Here is a 27,354-nt window from a genome sequence, read left to right on the forward strand (position 1 = left end):
ATACTAAAGCTAATATGTAAATAAATAACAATAAATAAAAATTATACTACAACTGAGCATACATTGCAAATGATTTGATAGGATGCATTTTAGAGAAAAAAAATCAAACAAAGAGTCATGGTGGCCTCATGGTTTATGGGCAGATTTATCCACGTGATATGCTCCAAAGCAAGTTCCTTAGCTCTTTTGGTCAGGAGCACAAGTACTGGGTGCAGACCTTTTGCCAAACCTCTTAATTGGGGGAGGGAGGGGGCAGAAAGAAAATAATTTTTTACATTTAAAAACAAAATTCCAATAAAAAGGAGAAACTGCAATCAGATAATGTTGGAAACACACAGCATCTGTAAAAAGAAAAAAAAGGCTGATAAGGGGTCTGGAGTGTTTCCCCCATCAGGAACATTCTAATGAAGTTTACATACATCAAAACCTCCTTCTTCCCTTTACAAACTGTAACCTGCTGCATTCTTCCAGAATTTTCTGCTTTTTATTCTAATCTTAATTCTTGCATTAGTAATTACTTTTTCAAACATAACACAACATCTATTTATTCAATCATACATGCTATCCATAACAGTTGCTGCTACACTCTCAATGCCTGTTTACATATATACAAATCCAGGCTGTAGTTACAAATTAACCTAAAATAACATTTTAAACTTCTTATAAAACCACTTATATAGTTGTCTTGTAATCACTTTCCTCAATGGTGTACAATACTCATTAAATACTCAATTCCCAAAATACTCACTTTGTTAGTTATACACATTCTTTTACAAGCCATTTTGGCCCCAATACTCTGGTTCATGCTCATCTGCTTCCATGTATCAAGTTTAAAGTACAAATATCCTAGTAGAAACAGAATTCTGAAGACAAAGGATATTCCGACCACGAATATGGAAACAAATACTACATCATAAAAAGTAAAATACTGGGCAGTTTCCATTTTGGGTACAATTGGAGAAATTGCACAAGTTTCCAGAAGTGTTTCTTTCTCATGTTTCCACCCAAACTCACTTGCATGTTACCAAACACAAAATCTGCCATAAATTAGCACAATCAGGCACTGTTTTACATCTATTTTCTTTAAATCTTGCCTTTCTTTCATATAGTTAAGAGTGGTAACTTCACACAATTTGACTAGTAGAACTGAAAATGTGTTTAATCACAAAAATTGCATTTGTAATCACATTGTCTTGCCCACCACCTGAGCAATCCAAAATTAAATTTCTGAAATATACAGCATCATTTTCTAGTTATATTGGGGTGCAGCAGCTAGTTTTAGTAAATTAAAAATTACATTCAAAAGCTTTTAAAGTATGCCTAATTAGGTGTCCTTGCGGCCAAAAAAACATGTTTTTAAAGTTGTCTTGAAGTCCTGCAAATCACCACAATAAATTAAATTCCGAATGGTTATTAATCTACTTTGGAGACATGCCCAGTTTTCTGGGTGGAGCCAGTTTATACACTACTGATTTTTAAACTCGAGTAAAAGATTGCAGAAACTTGATTTGTGCTATATATGGTTTACGCATAAAAAAAAATTCCCATCTTTTGTATGCGTTATGGTGCAAAAAGCCAGTGTTGAAATTTCCAAGCAGAAGTTCTTCCCCACCAGCTTTAATTAATTATGCATGCAGAATGCTTTCTGTTTCAGTTACAATGAAGCCGCAAAGTATTTTGACAAAGTAATGGCAGAACATTCCCCATGAAAATAAAAGTCTAACCAAAAAATTCACTTACTTGAATAATTAACTAAACACATTGCTTCATGTAGAAAACAATTTCAGGTTACACACTCCTTTCCCTCTTGTCAAATGTAACTGATTCAAAACCATCAATTCTAATTATTCTATATTTACAACAATAATGCATGGAAAACTGGCACTCCTAATACATATTTAACCCAAATATCTGAGGAAAATTCACTCCATTATCTTAGCACTCATTCAGATTGTATCAAATAGCACTGTACTGTGTGAGAACACAAAATGTAGAGCGTGACAATGTACTTCAGAAGAGAGACATCTTCATCTTACCAATTTGCTTTTTTTTGCCTTGAACTTATTTCCTTCTAGACTACTTTCCTTACCATTTTACTTTCAGTTTGTTTAGTAACTGTCTTTCTGCTCACTAACAAACATCAAGCAACTACTGCCAAAAACAAAGGCAGCTAGAGGCCCAGATTGGGAATAGAAAATTTGGGGTCAGAGATGCTGAGTCTTGAGCAGTAGATTGTTCACTGATAACCAGGGCACTGATAATAAATACATCAATAGCCCTGGGATTAGTCTCTGACAAAGGGCATAGACAAGCACACAATTTTTACTATGTATGTCTTATTCTTCTTATCCTCCTTTGATTATTTGCTTTCTCAAGATCCCTATTAAACTTCACTTCTTCATTAATAATATTAGCTTGGGAAAACAATTCTGTCTTCACATCAACAATTTCCAGCAGCTATCACTGAACAACTTCCTTCCTTCCTTGTCCCAAGTTCTGATTTTCGTATGTTACATTATGGAACGTTTGCTGCACTTTAGGGAAAACTTTCCACTTGCCTGCATGGGTGCAGCTCCAACAACACTCGAGCTTGATATTATCTAAGACAAAGCAGCCCACTTGATTGACACCCCATCCGCAAACATTTACTCCTTCTGCCACTGACGCACAGTGGCAGCACTGTGTACCATCTACAAAATGCACTGCAGGAACTCACAAAGCCTCACTTTCCAAACCCACGGCCACTACCATCTAGAAGAACAAGGGCAGTAGGCACATGGGAACACCACCACCTGGAAGTTCCCCTAGACTCCATCTAGGTGTCTATGGCTTTCACATGTTTTATTGAATCTTCAAATGTGATGTTATTGTAAAACTGCTCCAAGCCATTCACTATCCTAACATGGAAATATATCGCCGTTCCATCACTGTCACCGGGCCAAAGTCCTGGAACTCCCTACCGAACAGCACTGTGGATGTACCTGCACCACATGGACTGCAGCAGTTCAAGAAGGCAGCTCACTACCACCTTCTCAAGGGCAACTAGGGATGGACAATAAATGTTGGCCTAGCCAGCGAAGCTCACATCCCATGAACGAATAAAAAAATCTAGACAAAATACATGGATGACTATCAATAGTGGCAAAATAGGTACTGTTACAAATATGAAGTTTATACGGTGATGCTGTTTTGAGATGGTCTTTAATTTAGGGTAAAATGAAGGGGGGGGGTCATGTGACCTGTTCTGAATTCTGCCCAACAACAGGCTTGGCTAATGACTAAGAATTAAGGGAGATCTGGGTTGCTTGCTGGAAAGGTGGTGCAAAACGTTCACATTTGGAAACAATCACAGTAGCATGTGTTTACTGTGGTCAGACTGCTAGTCTCCAAAGTCCCAGGAATGTGCCGAGAATGTCAGGTTGTAAATAGTTACTCTTTAAACTGCCCATTTACTTCCAAGATGAAAGAGTTGGGGTCTCATGGATAGCTAATCAACATTTCTACATGGATACGAGGCCCATGTGATTCATATTGCCATGGAGATGGACTTTGAAAGGGGAAAGGTTTCTAAAGAAATTCCCCAAACTCAGACAAGTCAGTCGACCAGGGTCCAGGAGAAAGCAAGCAGCTAGGAGCCGAAAGTCTCTATGGTTCACTGTGCAGGAATGAGGATGAGAGCTCGCACTCAGATGGAGAAGACAAAATTTGTGAGGGTTTGAAATGAGGCTGAAAGGTTCATCTAGCTTGTGATAGAGGGAGAATCTCCAGAAAAAACCCTCACGAGAAAGACAGTTCTGGGATTAACAGTTACTGGGCTGAGAAAGGAAAGAATCAAAAGTGAACCCTTGGGAGCTAGGAATCACTTCAGATTAGATCCAGGAAAATCAACTGATTATTTAAGGGACAGTGTAAAGAATATTTGTGAGATAGGTTTTTCACTTGTATTAAAAGCAAAAGGGGGAAGTTTTGTTCTGTAGTTTGAAGTATAAGTTGTACACAACATAAGTGTTTAGTTAATAGTGTTTTAGTCTGTTTATTACAGTAAAGCCTTAAAGTGTGAAATCTTGTCATGTCATCCTTTCAGCTATCAAACTGGAAATTCAATTCTTTTTTTTTTAAAAGTTATCAGTCTCTTCGGGATCACAACAATGTAAAATACACTCTTTAGGAACACTTTAAGATGCATTACTCTAAATGAGAATGACAGCATTGAATCTACACCGTGTTGATAAGGAGATCTCCAAAATACAATAAGCAACAGAATAACCTTACTTAAAGCAACCTAAAAGTCTAAGTTATATATTAGGAGAGAGGGTTTAGTACTTGCCGTAGTGTAATTTGACTATAAAGGGATGATTTACTTCCACTAGAATATCTCGTTCCATTTTTGTTCGGACACGATCCCGTACTGAAAATTAAAAAAATATGCAATCATTGAAAACAAATATATACGTTCATAGAGCTGTAGAAACCACATCAAAGGGGGTGAGCATTCAGCTCCTTCAACCTGTAGCTATTTAACCAAGACAAATGCCCTGCCCTTTCCCAACAGGAACTAAAGCCATATCCTTCAGGGACGCTTACTTAATAACAAATAAGGAAAAAAGTAAACAAGACTAGCACATTAATTCTTCACAGCTCGCCTAGATTTTTCCTTCTTAGTTACAAATGTACTCACTGAATTATTTACCTGAAAAATTAATCTACTGATAACATGCACAAAAACAAAAGCAAAATACTACAGACGCTGGAAATCTGAAATAAAAACGAAAGAATGTTGCAAATACACAGGTCAGACAGTATCTGTAAAGAGAGAAACAGAGTTAACATTTCAGGTCATTCACTTGTTATCAGAACTTGTACTTGTTCGCAAGGCTGTTCTTCAATAATCAAGTCTGTTGCTTCCCTAGGTTTTCTTTTCTATCAGGTTGCGACACAAAAACCCAATGAATACAAATCAACATGGTGGAAAACTGAGGAAGGGTTATAAAACGCAGAGAAGTAAAGATGTGATCAAGAAACCTACCCTTCCCCAACCTCCAGGATGCTTCATTTCAGGTACATAAGGCTTTCTATTTCTCCCAAGGAAAATTGCTTCACCAACTTACTCGAAACAGTTGACATATTTACCAAAACTACTGGCAATGATCTGAAAGCCTCATCAGTTTAAACTCCCATTCCAAATGAATGACATTGCATTTACAATCGAGAGTGAAATATTGTCAATAATGTCAAATGTTTATAAGAAAAAGCTGAGCTAAACAATCTGACATTTGCCATCTGTCAGAATTCACTTCCCTCACAGGTCTTTGGGGATTGGACTTAAAATGCACCATTGCTCCTTAATTTGTATTATCTGACTAACCAGCTGGTTAAACCAATTGAGGGCAGAAAGCCTCTTTACAAATTTAAAAATATTTAAAGCATATTAAAAAATTGGCAACCAATATTTTCTGGAAGTTTTTTATGGTTAAATATTAAAAATTGAAGGTATGTTAAAGTCCATTTATCTATCATTACAATCCATTCCAGAATATTGTAAAAATGGTTAAATAAAAGTAGAAGCAACTGGAGGACAGGTAACATCAATGGGGAGAGAAACAGAGTTAACGCTTCAGGAATGACCTTTCATCAGGACATTCAGATTCTTTTATTTTCCCCCTCAGCATTTTCTGTTCATCATTTCAGATTTCCAACATCCACAACATTTTGCTATTGTGTTGTAAAAATGGTAACCTGTTTACTTCGTGTTCCCTATCCACCTTCGCACAGGGTGGGCAATTGACTATTTAAAAGTAAAACTTGTAAGAAGAAGAAACGGATTCAGGCTTGCCTTTCAGAGTAGCTTTCTTGAGTACTTTCATGGCATACAACTGTCCAGCATCAGGGCCAACCGCCTTTCTAACTAGAAAGACCTGATTAAAGAAACATGCAAAGACAATAAGTTATAATGTTGCTGAAAAATGAAAATTCAGAACAGGGAGGCAAAATAACTTACGAAATATCCAGGTTCATTACCATGTGGAGGAATCACTGACTGATCAAGTAGAGGAACAGAAGTAGGCCTTTGCTTCATAATCCCTCGAGACCCCTATCCAACAAAAATCTAGCAATCTCAAATCTTAAAAATTTCAATTGCTCCAGTATTGCAGCCTTTTGTGGGACAGAATTCCAAATCACCATTAACCTTTGGGTGAGAGAAGCGCTTCCTCATTTCATTCCTTAAAGGCCAGGCTCTAACTTTAAGGCTACATAAGAACATAAGAAATAGGAGTATAAGCCATTTGGCCCCTCAAGCTTGCTCCTCCATTCAATAAGATTATGGCTGATCAGAGTGTGGCCTTACCTTCACTTTCCTGTCTACCCCACATAATCCTTGGCTCCCTCGCCAATCAAAAATCTGTCTAAATCCACCTTTAATATATTTAATGACCCGGCCTGCACTGCTCGCTGGCTAAGAGAATTGCAAACATTAACGACTCTCAGAAGAAATTTCTCCTAACCCCTAACTTAAATGGGAGATCCCTTATTTAATGCTCCCTTACTCTGGATTCACCTCACCAAAGGAAGCAGTTTCTCTCTATTTACCCTATCAAAACCTTTTATCATTTTAAATACCTCAACAGGAGGACATAATTTGTGAAAAATATTTTCAAAATAGCTGGCAGAACAAAGCTGAATGTTCAATTAACAAGTAATTATTCCAAATAATATAAACCTTACATCACAACAGTCCTGTAGAAGTGTCTTAATATGTAACTTTCACTTTGCTTCTTACTTGCCAGTTCTGACCACACTGCTACACTTTTCCAGTATTTTCCGATTTCAGATTCCGAATACCATTACTTATTTTCTTTTTACACATCAGTGGTAGATGTAGGATAGTAACCAGATCAAGCAAAATGGGAAAAAAAGACAAAGCACACAGTTGGTGTGCTAGGCTAAGACTTCAGTTATACTTCTGTGTTGTGAAATTTGCAGAGATGGACAAATGGCCACATAACTCGTGAGTCAGGTCTTGATCAGATTTCTGAATTAGCGAAGGTGCAACCCATCAAGGAGTTTATTCCCCACTGCTTGGGCTTGATGTCCTACTGAGTATAACTCCACAGCAGCTGAAACTAGTGTGGCTACTGGTTCCCTGTGCAATTTATAATCTGCAGCACTGCGTATGGTTTTTGAATGCTATGAGTGTGATTACTCCTGCCCTTGCTCTCAAGATACTCTAAATATATTGACTAGGTGCCAAACTCTTTGCAGGCATGTAATAAATCCGGAACAGATTTTAGAACTCTCCCTCACTCTGTGCAGTGTTCAATGTGCAGCAGGGGAACCCACAATATAACCTGGGCATTGTTGGTTATCTTGTATTTTGCATGGACTACAACTTGCCTTTATATAGCATCTTTTAAAGAGTAAAAGGTCCTAAGGTGTTTCACAGAAGTGTCATTAGACAATGTTTGACAGCAAGCCATGTAAAGAAATATTATCACAGGTGACCAAAAGTTTGATCAAACAAGTAGGTTTTAGTAAGTGACTTGGAAGAGGGAGATATAGAGGCAAATAGGTTTTCTAGGGAATGCCAGACTGAAACAATAGAGAGAATAAGGATCAGAATGTAGTTACTCAGGCTGGCAAATGGTGGGAAGTGGTGTACCACCAGGATTGGTGCTGGAATCACTTTTGTTCACTCTAATTGAATCCAGGATTCCTTTTACTACCTTGGTAACTTCAATCAAATCATCTCTTAGCCTTCTATATTCCAGTGATTACAACCCCAGTTTGTGTAATCTTGTCTCATAACTTAATCAGTGGAGTCAAGCATAAATTCTGGTAAATCTATGCTGCACTGCCTCCAAGGTCCATATATCCTTCCTGAGGTGTGGTACCTAGAACTGCTCACAATGTTCCAGGTGTTGTCTAACCAGGTCTTTGTAAAACAGATGCATGACCCCCTTGTATTCTAGTCCTCTAATTTTAAATTCCAGCACTCCATTAGCTTGTTTAATTATTTCTGTACCCATTCATGATATTTTAATGATGTACCTGGACCTCCAAGTCTCTTTGGACCTCCAGTTTCTAGTTTTTCACATTTAGAAACTATCCTGCTTGATCTTTCTGAGGTCCAAAGAGGATGAGCTCACATTTGCCTTCAGTGAAATTCATATGCTACAGTTTTTGCCCATTCATTTAATCTATCAAAATCTTTTCCAATCTCTGTATCAGTAACAAATTTGGATAAGTGGCTTTCTACTGCATTAGCCAAGTTGTTAATGAGCATGGTGAATAGTTGAGGCCCCAAAACAGATCCTTTCAGGGCATCCTACCAATTACAGTACCTGCCCATTAACTCTACTCTGTCACCTGGAGCTCAGTCAATTTCATAACCAGGCCAATAATTTGCACTTAAGCGGGAAATGAATGGAAGGTTATGTTGCTGGGGCTTGATGAAGAAAGATGGAAGGAGGCTCATGTGGAGCATAAACACCAGCTTGAGCTTGCTGGAATGAATGGCTTACTTCTGTGCTCTAAATGCTTGTAAATATTTCTTCATAATTAAAACAGAACATGCAAAAGTTATTGAAGAACTTTACTGGAAGCATTGCTAAAGGATTGAGAGAGCCCTCTGGCATGACTTGAAGTGTGCAGGTTAAAATCCTTGAACGAGAATGTTTACAGCCAGCACCTTCCACCAAAACCAGACAGGATGTCCTTTTGAATGCAAAGGGTATTTTGAAAGTAAAGTCAATACTCGAAGAGCTAAATTACACTGGCTGCATGCTAATATGCATCAAGCGGTGAACTTCTTTCCTAGTCCAAAATGTAATTGATATCGCTAGAGAGCTGCCTCCGAGAATAATATAAATAAATGAATTACAAAAACTGATGCATATGAGTCAGCATTGCATTACAATATAGTTTGAAGCAATTGGTTTTCTCATTCTAAATGCTGCCAGGGCACTTTAGAAAGATGAGTCTGAAAGAAAATACTCAATCAACCACCAACTGTCACAAGCTTTCATGATTTTAGAAGTCCTTCTCATGAATTAAGACATGAATATACTGTGGTAATGCACCAAGCACAATGCCAAATTAATCTTAGCAGATTTACAGAGGCCAGCACCCTAACCGGATTTCCCGAAAACTGCTCTTAGACACAAGAAAATAATGATATGATTGGGCAGAGCCAACATGGATTTATGAAAGGGAAACCATGTTTGACAAACCCGTTGGAGTGTTTTTGAGGGTGTTACTTGCAGCATAGATAACGGGGAATCTGTGGATGTGGTGTATTTGGATTTGGAGAAGGCTTTCGATAAAGTCCCACTCAGGAGGCTAGTAAACAAAAGAGTGCATGGAATTGGGGGTAATATACTGCTATGAATTGATTAACAGACAGAAAACAGTAGGAATAAATGGATCATTCTCAGGATGACAGGCTGTTACTAGTGGGTTACTACTAGTGCTTGGGCCACAGCTGTTCACAATCTATATAAATGATTTGGATGTGGGGACCAAATGTAATATTTCCAAACTTCCTGATGACACAAAACTAGGTGTGAATGTGAGTGAGTAGGATGCAAGGAGGCTTCAAGGGGATTTGGACAGGCTAAATGAATGGGCAAGAACATGGCAGATGGAGTATAATGTGAATAAGTGTGAAGTTATCCACTTCGATAAAAAAAACAAAGACAGGGTATTTCTTCAATGGTGAAAGGTTGAGAAGTGTTGATGTCCAAAGGGACCTGGATGTTCTTGTTCATGAGTCACTAAAAGCTAGCATGCAGGTGCAACAATTGATTAGGAAGGCAAATGGTATGTTAGCCTTCATCACAAGGGGTTTTTGAGTACAGGAGTAAAGATACCTGCTGCAATTGTATAGAGCCTTGGTGAGACCGCACATGGAGTATTGTGTGCAGTTTTGGTCTCCTTATCTAAGGAAAGGTGTATTTGCCATAGAGGGAGTGCAACAGAGGTTAATCAGATTAATCCCTGGGATGGCGGGATTGTCTTACGAGGAAAGATTGAGGAAACTGAGCTGTATTCTCTTAGAGTTTCAAAGAATGAAAGGTGATCTCATTGAAACTTACAAAAATTTTACAAGGCATGACAGTAAATGTGGATCGGAAGTTTCCCTTGGCTGGTGAGTCTAGAGCCAGGGGACAGTGTCAGAATAAGGGGCAGGCATTTAAGACCAAGTCGAGAAGGGATTTCTTCAGAGGGTGGGGAATCTTTGGGATTCTCTACCCCGCCCCCACTGAGGGCTGTGGAAGCTCAATCATTAAGCATGTTCAAGACAGAAATCTATAGATTTCAGGATACTAATGACATCAAGGGATATGGGCATAGTGGGGAAAAATGGTGTAGAGGTAGATGATCAGCATGATCTGTTTGAATGGAGGATCAGGCTCGACGAGTCAAGTGGCCTACTCCACTTCCTATATTCCCATGCTCTGCGTGTATTTGGCAAGTTTACTTGGGTCTTCCCACTAGGTGCATGAAGCTTGTGGCACTTGTCACAGCTTTGCCAGTGCAATATTTGGTGTAAAAATACTTGGGTTGTAAATGTCCTATGGAAATGAGACAAGATCCATCTGTTCCTGTTCCATTGTTTTCATGGTACTGGTTTTGGAATCTTTGCAGCCAGGCAGCACTTAACGTCTCAGGGCAGATTTCAGCCTGGCATTGAGGATATTTGTCAGTACAGCTTCTTGCCTCACTCAGCTCAGGAATGAAAAGAAAAACCTCTCTAGTGATGCATGTAGTCATTAATTCAAGTAATGATGCTGATCAATCAGGGATCGAGCAGTCAGTGAAACATTTTAACAAGAGTGTTCTATGAAAGGCTACATTAGATCCAGCTTGGTAATGATCATAGTGAGTTAGAAGATTTTTTGTTGATAATAGGGGTATTTATGCCATGCATAAGGATAAATCAGAGCCACTGATTTACAGTAATCGAGTTAGTCAAACTCCAGTCTTATTTAAATGCATTCTGAGATTTGTACTGGTGCTTTGACAACTGTCATTATTCTGTGAAAAATGTAAATAAATAGTCTTTATACATATTCCGATATATATGTATACTCTAAAGGAGGATACGCAAATACCTGAATTGGAGGTTATGTCAATTAGCAGTACTAGGGTGGGGAAACGGGGTTCAGGTTTATTTGTGGGTAATCCTGGGTTTTGATAGCTTTGGTGGGGGCGGGGGGGGTAAGAGAGAAGAGAAAGAGAGAGAGGAGAGATAAGAGAGAGAGAGAGAGAGAGAGAGAGAGAGAGAGAGAGGGAGAGGGAGAGGGAGAGGGAGAGGGAGAGGGAGAGGGAGAGAGAGAGAGAGGGAGGGAGAGAGAGAGAGAGAGAGAGAGGGAGAGAGAGAGAGAGAGGGAGAGAGAGAGAGAGAGAGGGAGAGCGGGAGGGAGAGAGAGAGGGTGTGAGAGAGAGGGTGTGAGAGAGAGGGTGTGAGAGAGAGGGTGTGAGAGAGAGGGTGTGAGAGAGAGGGTGTGAGAGAGAGGGTGTGAGAGAGAGGGTGTGAGAGAGAGGGTGCGAGAGAGAGGGTGCGAGAGAGAGGGTGCGAGAGAGAGGGTGCGAGAGAGAGGGTGCGAGAGAGAGGGTGCGAGAGAGAGGGTGCGAGAGAGAGGGTGCGAGAGAGGGTGTGCGAGAGAGGGTGTGTGAGAGAGGGTGTGTGAGAGAGGGTGTGAGAGAGAGGGTGTGAGAGAGAGGGTGTGAGAGAGAGGGTGTGAGAGAGAGGGTGTGAGAGAGAGGGTGTGAGAGAGAGGGTGTGAGAGAGAGGGTGTGAGAGAGAGGGTGTGAGAGAGAGGGTGTGAGAGAGAGGGTGTGAGAGAGAGGGTGTGAGAGAGAGGGTGAGAGAGAGAGGGTGAGAGAGAGAGGGTGAGAGAGAGAGGGTGTGAGAGAGAGGGTGTGAGAGAGAGAGGGTGTGAGAGAGAGAGGGTGTGAGAGAGAGAGGGTGTGAGAGAGAGAGGGTGTGAGAGAGAGAGGGTGTGAGAGAGAGAGGGTGTGAGAGAGAGAGGGTGTGAGAGAGAGAGGGTGTGAAAGACAGAGTGTGAGAGAGAGAGGTGGGAAGGTCCTGAGGTTTGGCAAAACTGGGGTGAGGGCCCTGAAATTGCCTCCTAGAATAGAAGCAAACAAATGCTCATGAAATTCCCTTCACTATATTTAACAGAAACAGTAATCCATATATTCAAGAGGGGTAATACGTCAATTGACAGAGCATCAATAAAATTTTCAGATGGCTGTATTAAATGTCTATATGCTAGTATTCCATGGGTTTTCTTCAGGGCATTTTTTTTACTATTGAAGCTCATCACTGCCCATAAATACAACCAGTATACTTATCATGTTTGAATATTAATCAAAAACACTGCACATAATTGCATCACTAAATTTATTATACAATTAATTTGTTTACAACACTGCTGCAGTGAACTCTAACTTTAAGATTTGAAGCATTCACATGCCAAAGAATGTGATCTACAAATTTACTCAAATATAGTTAATTGCAGCCTCAAAAAGGTGTAATCAGAATTTGTCAATTGCTCATAAATTTTCAATTAAACCAAACAGAGTAATGCAAATTTAGTCAAAATTTTAAAGCTGAGAAATCAGCCAAGCTGAGTGGAATGTTAATTACTATTTATAATCACAAAGAAAAAATTATTGATTTCAGAAAATATTCAAACAGCATTATGGATTTAACAGCTACAGTACGAACAGCTACAAATTTAAAAAGCTGACCGAGGTCCTGCAAAACAAGTTTATCAAGTGTATAGCTGAGATATGCAAGCATGGGATGTCCTAACTTCAGTCCCCAGTCTGAGTGTTAGCTGATGTCAGGTGGGGAGGCAGTTGGGGCATTTCAGATGGGATGGGCAAGTTAGTCAAAACTCCTGATCCTAATGACAATCACTGCAGATGGACAGACATCAAGGTCGTGTTTGACTGAGATGGGTACCAAGGTTTGTATATGAATTATCGTCATCTAGGCCAGGCGTCAGATGGAAACTAATGTTCATGGAATCACATCCCAGTAAGGAATAAAACCCTCAGAAAAAGAAGAGTGGGGAGGAAACTGGTGAGAGGGGAAAAAAATGGAATGGTGTCAGGTTTTTTTGAGATTGGTCAGCATAGGCACGTTTTGACTGGAAATACTAAGGTTGATCTGCAAATTTCACAGCATGCATATATTATTTAAATTGTGTACACAATTAAACTTCTGGACACTTGCTTTCTGCACAGCTCGTTCCCAAGTGGCAGGTCATCGTGAAAAGGCTTGGACATTAGATGTCTATGAGCTACTTGATCATGAACACCGTGTCCCCTGATTCCAATCCCTTTTTCATCCAACGTCCACACAAATACACTTCCAACAGGTGTCATTGTCTATCTATCAGAAATGGAAGCCCTCATTAATTTCTGTCTTCACCAGCCTAGGAACAGAGACTAATTATGGAGCCTTCTCTCTGCCCCAGCATCCTTGACTGAAATTGACCAGACCAGGGATGAAATCTTCTGATCTGTGGCCTTTAACTCCACACAAGGAGACACACTTACCCATTCTTTTCCAATGTCACACACTGTGCATGAACCATTAACTGGTCCTGTTTTACTGTTACCTGACAAGATATTTTTGACATACAACTAATTATAGGCAAAGGTAGCCACAGCAGTTGGAAATCAGGCGTGCACCAGATAAACCATTCCAGCTTATGACTTACAGTAAAAGAATGTTCACGTAACAGTGAAAGCTGGATCAACAGAAAACGTGATCCTTTGTAATAAGTTCACACTCAAAAAAAATGCCTCTGTAAACTTAGTGAAAAAGGATCACATGGACAAATTCACTTGAATTTCTGCCTGTTTATACTCTAGTCAAGTTTCTCTCAACAACCTGCTGTAACCAAAACTGCAAAAACACTTACCTTTCCAAAAGATCCCTGACCAAGGACCTTTAGCAATTCAAATTGCGTGGGATCAGCCTTCTCACAGCCTTCTTTCACATGATGCGTGATTGCAATCTCCTTGAATCTTCCTTCATCCTGAAGATGCAAAGTTTAAAAATAAGGCTATAAAATTAAAAAGCAAGAGGCAACCAAATATTGTGTTACAGCAAAAATAATCTCTCAGCTATCAAGCGAATAGGCTGACCGACTTCATTAATATTTTTCCTTTTGTTACTATAAGGAACAGACTGAAAGCGAACAGTTTTAGTGGCACCATGGAACCATAAGACATACAGGAAAAGGGAGTGCAGAAAAACTCAAAAATAAGCCTGCAGAACCAAAATTGGTCTCAGTATTCTCAGATGAGAGGAGACGACAAATCACTCAGCATTGCTGCTTCTGATCACAATCCACTGAATCATCTCATGGACAGTGTGCATCTAACATGAGATGATGACAAGATCAGGTTTTGCTCAAGGCCATTCTGATGCCCTCCATGGTCAAATAATGCAATATTTACTGCCAAGGCTTACATACAAGTAATGGTACTGGATCCTTACAGGTGCCCAGCAAGATGGAAGGGGAACAAAATTGGACTGGAGATGGTGTGGTAACAAGCTTGCACAGCTTTGTAAAGGTGCCAGCCCTTACTAACACGGAGGGGCCGTGTCCAATTTGTGGCCCCTGCATCCAACCCTCAAAAGCAGAGTCAACTTAATCTTGTCAATCCAAGGAAAGATCAAATGCCAACAGGACACAGGCAACAGTACCGCAGGCGCAAAGGTGCTCCAAAACTCTTGTTGTGATCGCTGATCACTCATGCAACTGCTTACAGTAAATCTGGGGAAAGTGCTTTCAAGGACAAGGTTGTTAGACCATGTATTTCAAAGCACAAAGTATTATCCCGCTGCTATAATTGTACCTTAAACCTAAATATTGCAAAATGTAGGAGTAAAGGAAGTCAACCAGAAACAGTAAGAAACAATAAGAAAATAGTTCAAAAGGATGAATTATTACTGAAAGAAAAGGAGACACGTCAAACCTTTTCATCTTGCACTCATCAGGACACTTCACAAGAATACCAGTACAAGGGGGAAACAACAATTTATACTGTATGTGAAGAGTGTGCTGATTGGCTGGCAGGTAGACTCCGAGCTTCATGTCTCTTTTTTCAACAATCACAAGGGTGAAATAGTAGGAAAATGTTTTACATACGAATTAGCCGCTTGGACTGATGCAATAAACTGCTCTTGTGCTGCATACTTGCAATCAACTTAACATATGCATAAGGAATTAATTTGTTAGGTCAGTTATGTATTCCTGAGCTTAAAAAAAAGTTCTGCAAACTGATACAATTTATTTCAATTTGTCCTGTACTTTACTAAAGTACTTTACTCCTGTACAGTAACTTTCTTTGCCTTTTCTAAATCTGTATCACAGGGAATATGAATGCAGAACCAAACAAACAGAAACAAATTTGCATACCACATCAACACAAACAAGATTCTGTTATATAATGGTGTACACTGTGCACTAAATGCCTTGCACATAACAAATTAAATTGAACAAACTGGGAGTTGATCCAGGAAAGAAGGATTCATGACTCAAATGTGGAAATATAGACGCACCGTTCTGATCAAAATGCCAAAACACCCACACTGCAACCCACTACAAGCCTGAAGCACACATGCACAGTTATTAACAGTGTTTCAGTCACAAGGATCTATAATGCAAAAAAAAAAATTCTAGGATATTTCTGTTGGATACAAATCCTAATTTATAACCTGTTTTCTGATCTGATGCACAGGTAATTATCTTTCTTATATTGAAATTCACAGCATAGAAGCAGGCCATTCGGCCCAAAAGATCTATGTTGGCACTTATGCTCCATTTGCGCCACCACCCATCCTCAGCGTATCAACATATCGTTCTATTCCTTTCTCCCTCATATGCTGATCTAGCTTCCCTTTAAATGCATCTTCCATTTGTAGCCAAGGTAAAACGCATCACATTGCACTCAACGAGCAAATGGAGTTAGACCCTAAGACGTAGGAGCAGAAGTAGGCCATTCGGCCCATCGAGTCTGCTCCGCCATTCAGTGAGATCATGGCTGATCTGATAATCCTCAACTCAACTTCCTACCTTTTCTCCATAACCCCCGATTCCTTTACTGATTAAAAATCGGTCTCAGCTTGAATATACTTAACAACCAAGCCTCTATAGCCCTCTGCAGTAAATAATTCCACAGATTCACTACCCTCAGAAGAATTTCCTCCTTATCTCTATCTTAAATGGGCAACCCCTCACTCTGAGATTATGCCCTCTGGTCTTAGACTCTCCCACAAGGGGAAACAATATCTCAGCATCTTCCCTGTCAAGCCCCCAAAGAATCTTATATGTTTCAATAAGGTTGCCTCTCATTCTTCTAAACTCCAATGAGTACAGGCCCAACCTACTCAGCCACTCCTCAAAGAAAATCCCTCCATACCCGGGATCATTCTAGTGAACTTTCTTTGGACTGCCTCCAATGCCAGTATATCTTTCCTTAGATAAGGGGACCAAAACTGTTCAAAGTATTCTAGGTGTGGTCTAACTAGTGCCTTGTATAGTTTTAGCAATATGACATTCCCTTTGAAATAAAGGCCAACATTCCATTTGCCTTCTCTATTGCCTGCTGAACTTGTATGTTAACTTTTTGCGATTCATGCACGAGGACCCCCAAATCCCTCTGTGCTGCAGCTTTCTGCAGTCTTTCTCCATTTAAATAATATTCAGCTCCTCTATTCTTCCAACCAAAGTGCTTAACCTCACATTTTCCCACATTATATTCCATCTGCCAAGTTTTTGTCCACTTAACCTGTCTATATCCTTCTTTAGGCTCCTTGTCTCATCCTCAACATATGCCTTCCCACCTATTTTTGTGTCATCCACAAACTTGGCAATAGTACATTCAATTCCCTCATCCAAGTCATTAATATATATTGTAAATAATTTAGCCTCAGCACTGATCCCTGTGGCACTCCACTAGTTACAGGTTGCCATCCTGAAAATGCCCCCCGCATCCCAATTCTGTCTTTTATTAGTTAGCCAAACCTCTATCCATGCTAATATACTACCCCAACACCATGGGCTCTTATCTTATTAAGTAGCCTTATGTGTGGCACCTTATCAAACAGCTTTTGGGAATCCAAATATATTACATCTACTGGTTCCCCTTTATCTATCCTGCTTGTTACCTCCTCAAAGAGTTCTAATAAATTTGCTAGGCATGATTTCCCCTTCACGAAGCCATGCTGACTCTGCTTGATTGGGTTATGCATTTCTAAATACTCTGCTATTACATCCTTTATAATAACATCTGTCATTGGGAAAATGTTAGAGTGTAAGCTAACTGGCCTATAGTTACATGTTTTTTTTTCTCCCCCCTTTTTGAATAAGGGTGTTACATTGGCAGTTTTCCAAACCTTTGGGACTTATCCAGAATCTAAGGATTCTTGGAAGATTATTACCAGTGCATCTGCTATCTCTGTAGCTACTTCCCTTAATATCCTGGGATGCAACCCATCAGTTCCAGGGGACTTATCGGACTTTAGCCCCATTAGCTTCCCTAGTACTTTTTCTCTAGTGATAATTATTGTATTTATTTCCTCTCCCCCTTTTGCCCCTTGGTTATTTAGTATTTTTGAAATGCTATTCATGTCTTCTACCAAGAAGACTGATGCAAAGTATTTAATCAACTCCTCTGCCATTTCCTGGTTCCCCATTATTATTTCCCCAGCCTCATTCTCAAAGGGGCCTATGTTCACTTTGGCCTCTCTCTTCCTTTTTATATATTTAAAGAAGCTCCTACTGTCCATTTTTATATTACTTGCTAGTTTACCCTCAAAGTTTATTTTCTCCCTCTATTATTATTTTGGTCATCTTTTGTTGGTTTTTAAAACTTTCCCAATCCTCTGGCTTACCACTAATCTTTGTCACATTGTATGTTTTCTCTTTCATTTTGATACTACCCTTAACTTCCTTGGTTAACCATGGTTCGTTTATCCTCTTCCTAGAATCCTTCTTCCTCATTGAGATATCTCTTTGTTGTGAATCATGAACTATTTTAGGTTGACAACTTCATTCTTAAAATAATTAAGATGTATGAAGCAATATCACTAAAATTATGCTACTAAAAATGAACCAGAGCCTACCCTTAATAATTTATGCCACTAAGATGCAAATCAGTCACATCTCTGCAAGTACAAACAGGAATTAGAAAGCTTTAAAATTTCAAATAAAGCTGTATTTTAGTCCAACCGTAATATTTAATACAGCTCCACATAAATTATTAACTTGCACTTTCAGCAATATCCTAACAGGGAATGTCTTGAACAACTACCAAATCTAGCTCCCAACTGATAGACTCACAGTCAATGGGTACGCCAATGGAATAAGGACTTAGCAGCTCGCAGATCAGGAAGTGGCTCACAGAACTTAAGTCTCCGAGAATCCAAACTGAAGCAGCACTAGCATAAAAGTGGCTATAATTAGGAGACAGGAATTAAAATTGAAACAGCTCCTGGATAAAACATGATTTGTTCTGTTACCACTTAGTTTGCCAAAACAGTGAAAATTGATTTAATCAACATGTGCAATGACTGGGCTGAAGAAACCAGCAGATATATCTGGTGTAATTTTGATTGTTCAACTTTTACCCATCTTTCTTAAATTGGAAAGACTTTACACTACTTTTTTCCACAATAAAGCTTGTTAAGTGAAAGGAATCTACATGGACATTTTCCAAAGAAGCAAACCATTGTTTCATGAATTTTTTCTTTCTTTTATCCAAAATAAAATTACTATGGGGTTGCACTAAAGAGATGGATAACAACAGTCAAGGTATTTGTACAGCTGGCTTTAAATGGCAGACCACGTAATGTTTAGAAAAAGAGGCATCAAATATTTTAGTGCTACTTTAAATGCACAAGTAATGGAAGTTTTCATGATTTCAAATAAAATAAAATTCTGTTAAAGGATAAAACATAACTTGAATCAAGTATTACATTTCTGAATACTGATTAATAGGTTTCAAAACAAAATTATTTGCATAAAGCACATAAAGTGTTAAAATGATAACACTGGCTTCCTTGGGTTTTTAGAACAAATCAGGTCATGCTTTCTGATTGTGCACACCTTTACCCTGATACCATCTATGTTATGTTTGGCCAGCATAAAACTTGACAGGAGTGTGGGGAAATTGAAATTTTCCCCTTCACAAATGAACACAATTTGCCAGGTTTGATGAAAAAGTAGAGCTGTGAAACAATTCTGCTTACAAACACTTGACGATAATTTTGGTACTAAGTTGAAACAAGACAACTTTTGTTTCACAATCACAATAATTGATAAATTAAGTGAAATGTGTATCAAAAAGGTGAAATGACTTGCATTTAGATAGCATCATTCATGACCTCAGGGTATGTCAAAGCTCTTTACAGCCAATTGGGTACTTTTGAAGTGTAGTTACTGTTGTGATATAGGGAAATAACAGTTAATTTAATTTGCACACAGGAAGGACGCACTAATAGCAATGATGCAATGATACAATGATATATACAGCAATAAACGCCGGCCTGGCCAGTGACACCCACATCCCATGAACGGAAAAAAAAAAATTTCCTTGTGGTTTCTGCTTCACTGATCATCATTCTAACCTGATCCTGGTAAAACTCATCATAGTAGAAACCCATAGCAAATGTGTCACAGAAATGGGTATATTTTAAGAACATAAGAACTTAGAACTAGGAGCAGGAGTAGGCAATTCAGCCCCTCGAGCCTGCCCCACCATTCAATACGATCATGGCTGATCTCATTCTGGCCTCAACTCCAATTTCCCACCCTCTCCCCATAACCTTTCAACCCATTACTAATTAAAAATCTGTCTACCTCCTCCTTCAATTTATTCAGCGTCCCAGCATCCACTGCACTCTGAGGTAGTGAATTCCACAAATTCACGATCCTTTGAGAAAAGTAATTTCTCCTCATCTCTGATTTACCGCTACTTAGCCTAAAACTATGGCCTCTCATTCTAGAACGCCCCACAAGGGGAAACATCCGCTCCACATCTACTTTGTCTATCCCCTTGAGCATCTTATGTACCTCGATTAGATCTCCTCTCATCCTTTTAAACTCTAGCGAGTATAGTAAGTACAACCAATTTGCAAAGAGCAAATCCTACAAATAGCAAATCCTACAAATAGCAAATGAGAACAATTATAATTTAATCAGGTTTTGGTATAGTCAAACTTACCAGGAAACTTCCTTACTCGTTCCTCTTCAAATAACACTGATAACTTATGTTTAAATACCACCTTTAATGTAGGAATGCCATTTAAATCAACAAATTTGTTCATATATATTCACATTTGTGCCCAAATGTTTAGAACATTTTATTTCAAAAGGGTTTTTTGTCTTAATTGAGGTGAAAAGATGCCAATTCTGAGGCACTGAACACTTGTCATTGCCACCAGCAAGCACTCTTTGATCAGTAATAGCACAATTAGATTCAGAATAAAGCTACCCAGTGCCACAGAGTGCAACCATCTCAAAATAACCTTACGGACGAAGAATTTCTTTTCTGAATATTGATCACTCATGTTCTGAAAGAAAATGCAAGCAGCAAGATACTTAAAAAAACAATGAAATGAATGGCTAGTTAGTTTGTTTTTGGTGGTGTCAGTTGAGGAATAAATGTTGGCCAGGACACTGGCAGAAATCCCAACCTATTCTTCAAATAGTGCAATGGGATTCTTTACATTCAACTGAGGGGTAAAACTGGATCTCCGCTCAACATCTCATTAAAAAGGCTTGAGGTACTCCTTCAGCATTGTACTGACGTGCATGCTTAGATTGTGCATTTTATTCTAGGAGTAAGGTTTAAGCTCTGAGCTTTCAGAGAGGTAAGAATGTTGTCATGCCCAGTGTAGGCATATCATCTTTTGAACTTTCAGTCAATACTTTCAAAAATTGGACACAAACAAGCTGTTAAGATGGCTGCCATAAATCTCATGACTTTTGGCAATTTGACCACAGACAGTATCAAGTCCCCAGCAAATACCTAATTAAAATGGACAGAAGTGAGGATACCTCAGCCATTTGTGGAATTCACACGTCATTGTTTAAAGATGGGCCAACACCTAAAGACAACAGAGTTTCCAGACTGCCCGTCTCCATGTTTCATACTGGAAAAAAGGAAAAATCGAAATTCAATGGTACTATCAAATTTCCACTGTATCACGGTAGCCTCCCCATCCAAATTAGGCCGGGTGGGCCTCTGAAGCATTAACCCAGTAGACATGTAATCAAAACTAGTTTCAGGGACTGCACCCCAATTATCCCAAGATCCAACAAATCCATCAGAAACATCCATAGTCAACCAGTCTGAGAACCAGAGTCTGAAACTAGCTGCAAGTCATCAAGCAGCCAAAGTGCCTAACCTGCTCCAGTTTCAAAGTTCACCTGAGACCCAACCTCCCAGATATTTGACTACAAAAAACCTCACAGCCTCCTGTGAACCCTTCGCTTTACAAGTACCTCGCTTCAACTTTAAATCATCAAATCCATTCAAGGAACCACAGGCCTGCCACATGGGAGAGTGAAAATTGTAAATCAGAGACTGAATTAACTGTAATCTGTAAAAGTGCACGTGTGCACATGCGCATTCGTGAGACCAAGTGTGTGACATTGTGTTAATTCGGGGAAAGTCTGTGAGAATTAACAACATTCTTCATTTTAAACACTCAAAAGCTTGCTGCTGAATTATTTAATTGGAATATACATTCCAAGAGTAAGAAAATGCACACCTCTTTCCATACAAAACATACTGGCCATGGACATTGAGAGCGCACAGTACTGATGTACATGCTGCCTGTGACAAAGAGCCACAGCTAACACTTAGAGGGCTAAATTCGATGGCACTTTAGAATAGGTGTCAGTATTGAATAGAGTGATTGATCCACACCCATTGATTACAATAGAGGAAGCATGGCAACGTCATGCTGCCGGCTCATTTCAATGATTTAAGTGTTAACCACACTTTTGATTGGCTGGACATGTCAACAGGGAGCCAATATTGTGAGCAGCTAGCACCACTTAAATCTAGCAGCATCTCTTAAAAGGGGAGGTGTTTAGTCCAGGAAGGCAGAAAGTGACTTTAATCGGGGAAACTTTGAAGAATGAATGGCACAATGTTGGAGAAAGTGAGCTTCAAGATTTTCCAATCATCAAATAATACGGCACAGGAGGAAGCCAATTGGCCCATCGAGTCTACACCGGCGCTTTCAAAGCGCAATCCAATTAGTCCTACTCTGTCATTCTTTCCCCATTTCCCTGCAAATTTTTTTCTCCTTAAATGTTGTTATCCAATTCCCTTTTGAAGGGTGCATTAGAATCTGTAACCACCACCCTATCATTCCAAATCCTAATCATTCGTTGCATAAAAAGCCCAACCACATCTTCCGCTACTTCACCAATGACCATCCTTCTATCGTAAAGCCAGAAGTAGGGATGTTCGCTGATGATTGCACAATGTTCAGCACCATGCACGACAGCTTAGATACTGAAGCAGTCCATGTCCAAATTCTGCAAGACCAGGACAATACCCAGGCTTGGGTTGACAAGTGGCAAGCAGCATGTGCGCCACACAAGTAGCGGGCAATGACCATCTCCAACAAGAGAGAATCCAACCATTGTCCCTTGATGTTCAATGGCATTTCCATCACTGAATCCCCCATTATCAACATCCTGGGGGTTACCATTGACCAGAAACTGAACTGGGCTAGCATATAAAATACTGTGGCTACAAGAGCAGTTCACAGACTAGGAATCGTGTGACAAGTAGCTCACCTCCTGGCTCCCTAACGCCTGTCCATCATCTACAAGGCGCAAGTCAGGGGTGTGATAGAAAATCCCCACTTGCCTGGATGACTGCACATCCCAGAACGCAAGAAGCTTGACAGCATCCAGGACAAAGCAGCCTGCTTGATTGGCACCACATCCACAAACATTCACTCCCTCCACTACCGACACACAGTAGCAGCAGTGTGTACCATCTACAAGGTGTACTGTAGGAATTCACCAAGGCTCCTGCAACAGCATCTTTCAAACCCACGACCGCTACCTTCAAGAAGGACAAGGGCAGCAGATAGATGGGAACACCACCACCTAGAAGTTCCCCTCCAAGCCACTCACCATCCTGACTTGGAAATATATCGCCGTTCCTTCACTGCCGCTGGGTCAAAATCCTGAAACTCCCTTCCTAACAGCACTGTGGGTATACCTACACCACGGACTGCAGTGTTTAAGGCAGCAGCTCACCACCACCCTCTCAAGGGCAACTAGGGATGGGCAATAAATGCTGGCCCGGTCAGCAAAGCTCACATCCTGTGAATGAATTTTTTTAAATGTTTTTTTAAGTTATTCCTCATGTTGCCTCTGATTCTTTTGCCAATCACCTGAAATCTGTGCCTAACTATTGACTCTTCAACCACTGGAAAAATTCTGCCTTTATCAACTCCCTCTAAACCTTCCAAGATATCTGCGATCCTCCAATTCTGGCCATCCTTTACTTTAGCCACTTCTTCATTGATGGCTATGCCTCCCTAAACATCCCTACTAGGCTGATACCGAGGATGCAGGACTGTCGTATAAGCAGGGATTGGCTCGACTGGGCCTGTATTCACTAGAGTTTAGAAGAATGAGAGAGGATCTGATTGAAACGTATAAAATTCTAACAGGGCTAGGCAGACTAGATACAGGGAGCATGTTTCCCCTGGCTGGGGAGTCTAGAACCAGGGGCCACAGTCTCAAGATAAGGGGCAGGCCATTTAGGGCTGAGATGAGGAAAAATGTCTTCTCTCAGAGGGTGGTCAACCTGTGGGGTTCTCTACCACAGAAGGTTGTGGAGGCTAGGTCACTGAGTATGTTCAAGAAAGAAATTGTTAAATTTTGGATATTAGGGGTCTCAAGGGGTATGGAGAGAAAGTGGGAATATGGTGCTGAGAGACAGGATCAGCCACGATCATATTGAATGACAAAGCAAGCTTGAAAGGCCGAATGGCTTAATCCTGCTCCTAGTTTCTATGTTTCTCTTCCTCTCTCTCCTCTAAGATGTTTCTTAAAACCTACCTATATTACTTCCCTACATTACAATAGTGACTACACCTCAAAAAGTACTTCATTACGCACATACTCAACAGGGCCAGCCACCTCCTGTGGAACGGAGGCGAGTATTTTAAACTGCCCACTCTGGAGTCGGCCCGCCACCATTCCTGCCTCAATGGACAGCAGACTGCCTCCAAGCCAATTAAGGTCTTGATCCTCAAAATTCTGCTCCCAGTAGACTGGTGACAGTGGTGGGCTTGTGACCTGGAATTGAACCGCCTCCTGATTCCCTCTTCAGGGTGGGGAGAAATCCAGCGCAGGGAGTAAGATGAAGCAGAAAATGGAACAAGTACTGGTGTATATCACAAATAACAGGCTGATGAAACAAGTGGGGACAAGGCTCAATGTAGCAAGTTCAGAGAGAAAGTGAAAGGAAATAACAAGGGCAAAGGGTATGAGGGGAGTCTGGTAGCTAACATAAAAGGGTACCCTTTTAAATGCAAACAAATAGTAAAATTGCAGTAAGAGGAGTGGAGCAGATTAGGGGGCAAAAAGGAGACCCATGCATGGAGACAGAGGGCATGGTTGAGATATTAAATAACTGCATCTGTCTGTACCAAGGAAGAAGGTGTTGCCAAAGGCATAGCGAAAGAGGAGGCAATTCAGATTCTAGATGGACAAAAAATTGATAGAGGAGTAACTAGAAAGGCTGGGTGCACTTAATGTTGATAATTCACCAGGACTGGGTGTGATGCAGCCTTGGATGCTGAGGGAAATAAGAATGAAAACTGCAGAGGTACTGACCATATCTTCCTTAGATATAGATAAAGATCCTTAGATAGGTTGTGCCAGAGGACTGGAAAATTGCAGTGTTCAAAAAAGGGTCTAATGATAAAACCTACAACTATGCACTATACTCCAGAAAGCCTGTTGGTGAAGGATAAAACTGGAGCCAATCTTCACACACTTACATGACAAGCAAACTCTAACCCCATAATCACAGTTTCAGTCTGTGTCTGTTTATAAGGGCACAAGTGAATCCCTAATTAATGCCCATCACCTGCATACAACCTTACCCTTGTGCCTTTGTCCTTTCAGGTACCAAAAAACTGCAACCTGGCCAGATATTGGTGGAAGAACACAGACAGTCATGATGAACACATTCCCACTTGCAGCCACCAGCTCAAATACTGACACTGAGCACAATTTAGCAGATAGTACAGAACTGGGATCAGCACATGCGCAGACACCTGGCATGAGTGGCCTCCAGCAAGGACAGGGAACAAGGATAGCGCAGGCACCAGCTCAGAGAGCATAGCAGCATGCGAGTTCTGCTGCAGAGGACTCAAATGAACACTTTGATGAGGCAATCTACAAAACAAAATACTCAGTGCATTGAGAACCCTGCCATTAACTCAATATCAAGCAGCATGGTAGAATCTGGGACCAACTTGGCACACAGACAAAACTTGAAGCCCATCCTTTCAAGCATTACAGTGGTGGCCAACTCCATTCACACTCTTGCAAATGCAACCATGATGCAGCACCTAATAGCTGATGTGGCAGCTTTTGTTAAAGCACTAGCAGCAGCCACCAAGTGTCTGACTGCTGAAGAGCAAGATCATATTTCTGTCATGCAAGCTCTGAATGCTGACCTCATGGTTGTTGATTACAGTGTGCAAAAGGGCTTGCAGGGTAGCACAGCAGTCCAGCGATCTACACTCAGATTACTAGGAATGTTGAGGTGCTGCCCTAGGGGAATTGCGGCTCCATGGAGAACAGCTTGCTGTGCTCTCACAGGAGGACAGATTCATCTCCCCATGTCCACCAGTACCGCTGCTGTTACCTGTCAACCAGCCAAGACTGCACTATTTATGCCTGGATGCTAGCAATCAGCAACCATGCCTTCTAGGCCCAGGGCCACACGGGATCATTCTCCAAGGCCATCTGCAGTCTCTTCCACTAAAAGGTAGCAGCCTTCCACCAGCCATGCAACAGTTACTGGAGTAGTACTGCATAACAGCACCATACAAGGCATAGGTACATGGAAGACAAACCATAAAGGAATCCACAAGGGTTTCATTCAATTTGGTCTGGAATAATTTAATTGTGGTACTTTTATTTAGCATTGTGGTAAAGCAGATGCTGTGATCCAAGAGGAGGAAGGTAAGGTATGGGACTGTTGGGGAGTAGGGATTGGGGGTCATGGTTCCTGGTATCACCCTGGGATGAGCTCTTCACAGGCACACTGCTCAGAAAGGGGCAGTCTTGGTTGCCTCCTCCCTTCCCCTCTTCCTCCTCCAACATATGCTTCTGCTCTTCAGCTGCTTGTCATATAGTTGGCTGCAAGGGCTGTCCCATCATGGTGGCAAGATTGCGTAGCATGCAGTGGACCATAACGAATCTTAACATTCACTCTGCCGTGTACGGCAAGGTTTCTCCAGAGCTGAAGCATTGTTTCAGAGTAGACCATGGTATCCAATCACATTTCATGTGGCAGCATGGCTTTCATTGTATTCTTGCTGCACACATGTGGAGCAGCTGGCCCTCGTCACTCAGTAGCCATCCTTTGCTTTGTCATGGTGGCTCGAATGCAGACTGCAACAGAATGATGGCATTATGACTGCTGCCAGGATACCCAGTGCTGAACTGTCCAAGCTCACATACCAACTGGACGTCAAGGGAGTGTAATTGCTTTTGGTTTCGGTGCTAAGCAGAGTAGGTATGCTGTGTCTGCAAAGCAATGTGAGCGTAATCAATGATACTATGCACCATGGGGAAGCATACAATCCTGACGAAGATGTTTGTTCGCTCTACCTGTTTCCATCGGACAAGGGAATGACATACAGTTCTCTCACTGAAAGCCTCAGTGACCTCCCTTATGCAATCATGGATGGCAAACTGCGAGATGTTGCAAATAAGTCCAAGCTCCAGCTTCAAAGGATCTAGGCACATGAAAGTTCATTGACACAGTCAAATTCACAGCCACTGGCAATACAGTCCTTTGCCCTGCTCTGGGGTTGGAGTTGTGGCTATAGCAAAGGGTTGCAGATTTCAACAAGGATGTCCATACTCGAGTACAAACAACTCATGCATTGTTCCTCACTGGGGCTTGATTAAGAGAATTGATCCGTGAACTCACTGGGTGGATATGTTCTCTTACTGACAGCTCATTCACCCACTCTCTTCAAACAACTGCTCCGCGTGCCCTTTACTCATTCTCCAAGTCACGTTATGTTCCAAGAGAGTT

At 40.7% G+C, this 27,354-nt stretch overlaps 1 protein-coding gene across 4 annotated transcripts in view; it reads right to left on the reverse strand.

Annotated features, from left to right (window-relative positions):
* The window catches only part of LOC144683844 (ribosomal protein S6 kinase alpha-6), a 158,957-nt gene that overhangs the window by 77,498 nt on the left and 54,105 nt on the right, over positions 1-27,354 (reverse strand). For 3 of the 4 annotated variants that reach the window (XM_078547339.1, XM_078547341.1, XM_078547340.1), the window contains 3 exons: positions 13,941-14,057; positions 5,834-5,915; positions 4,333-4,408 (listed from right to left, as the gene is read on the reverse strand). In XM_078547339.1, coding sequence (XP_078403465.1) covers positions 4,333-4,408; positions 5,834-5,915; positions 13,941-14,057 — 275 coding nt within the window. Of the gene's footprint in view, positions 1-4,327; positions 4,409-5,833; positions 5,916-13,940; positions 14,058-27,354 lie in introns of all 4 variants that reach the window. The other variant, XM_078547338.1, reaches the window with a different exon arrangement.

This window comes from Cetorhinus maximus, chromosome 8 (genome assembly GCF_964194155.1).
Source record: "Cetorhinus maximus chromosome 8, sCetMax3.hap1.1, whole genome shotgun sequence".
In the NCBI taxonomy this organism is placed as follows: domain Eukaryota; kingdom Metazoa; phylum Chordata; class Chondrichthyes; order Lamniformes; family Cetorhinidae; genus Cetorhinus; species Cetorhinus maximus.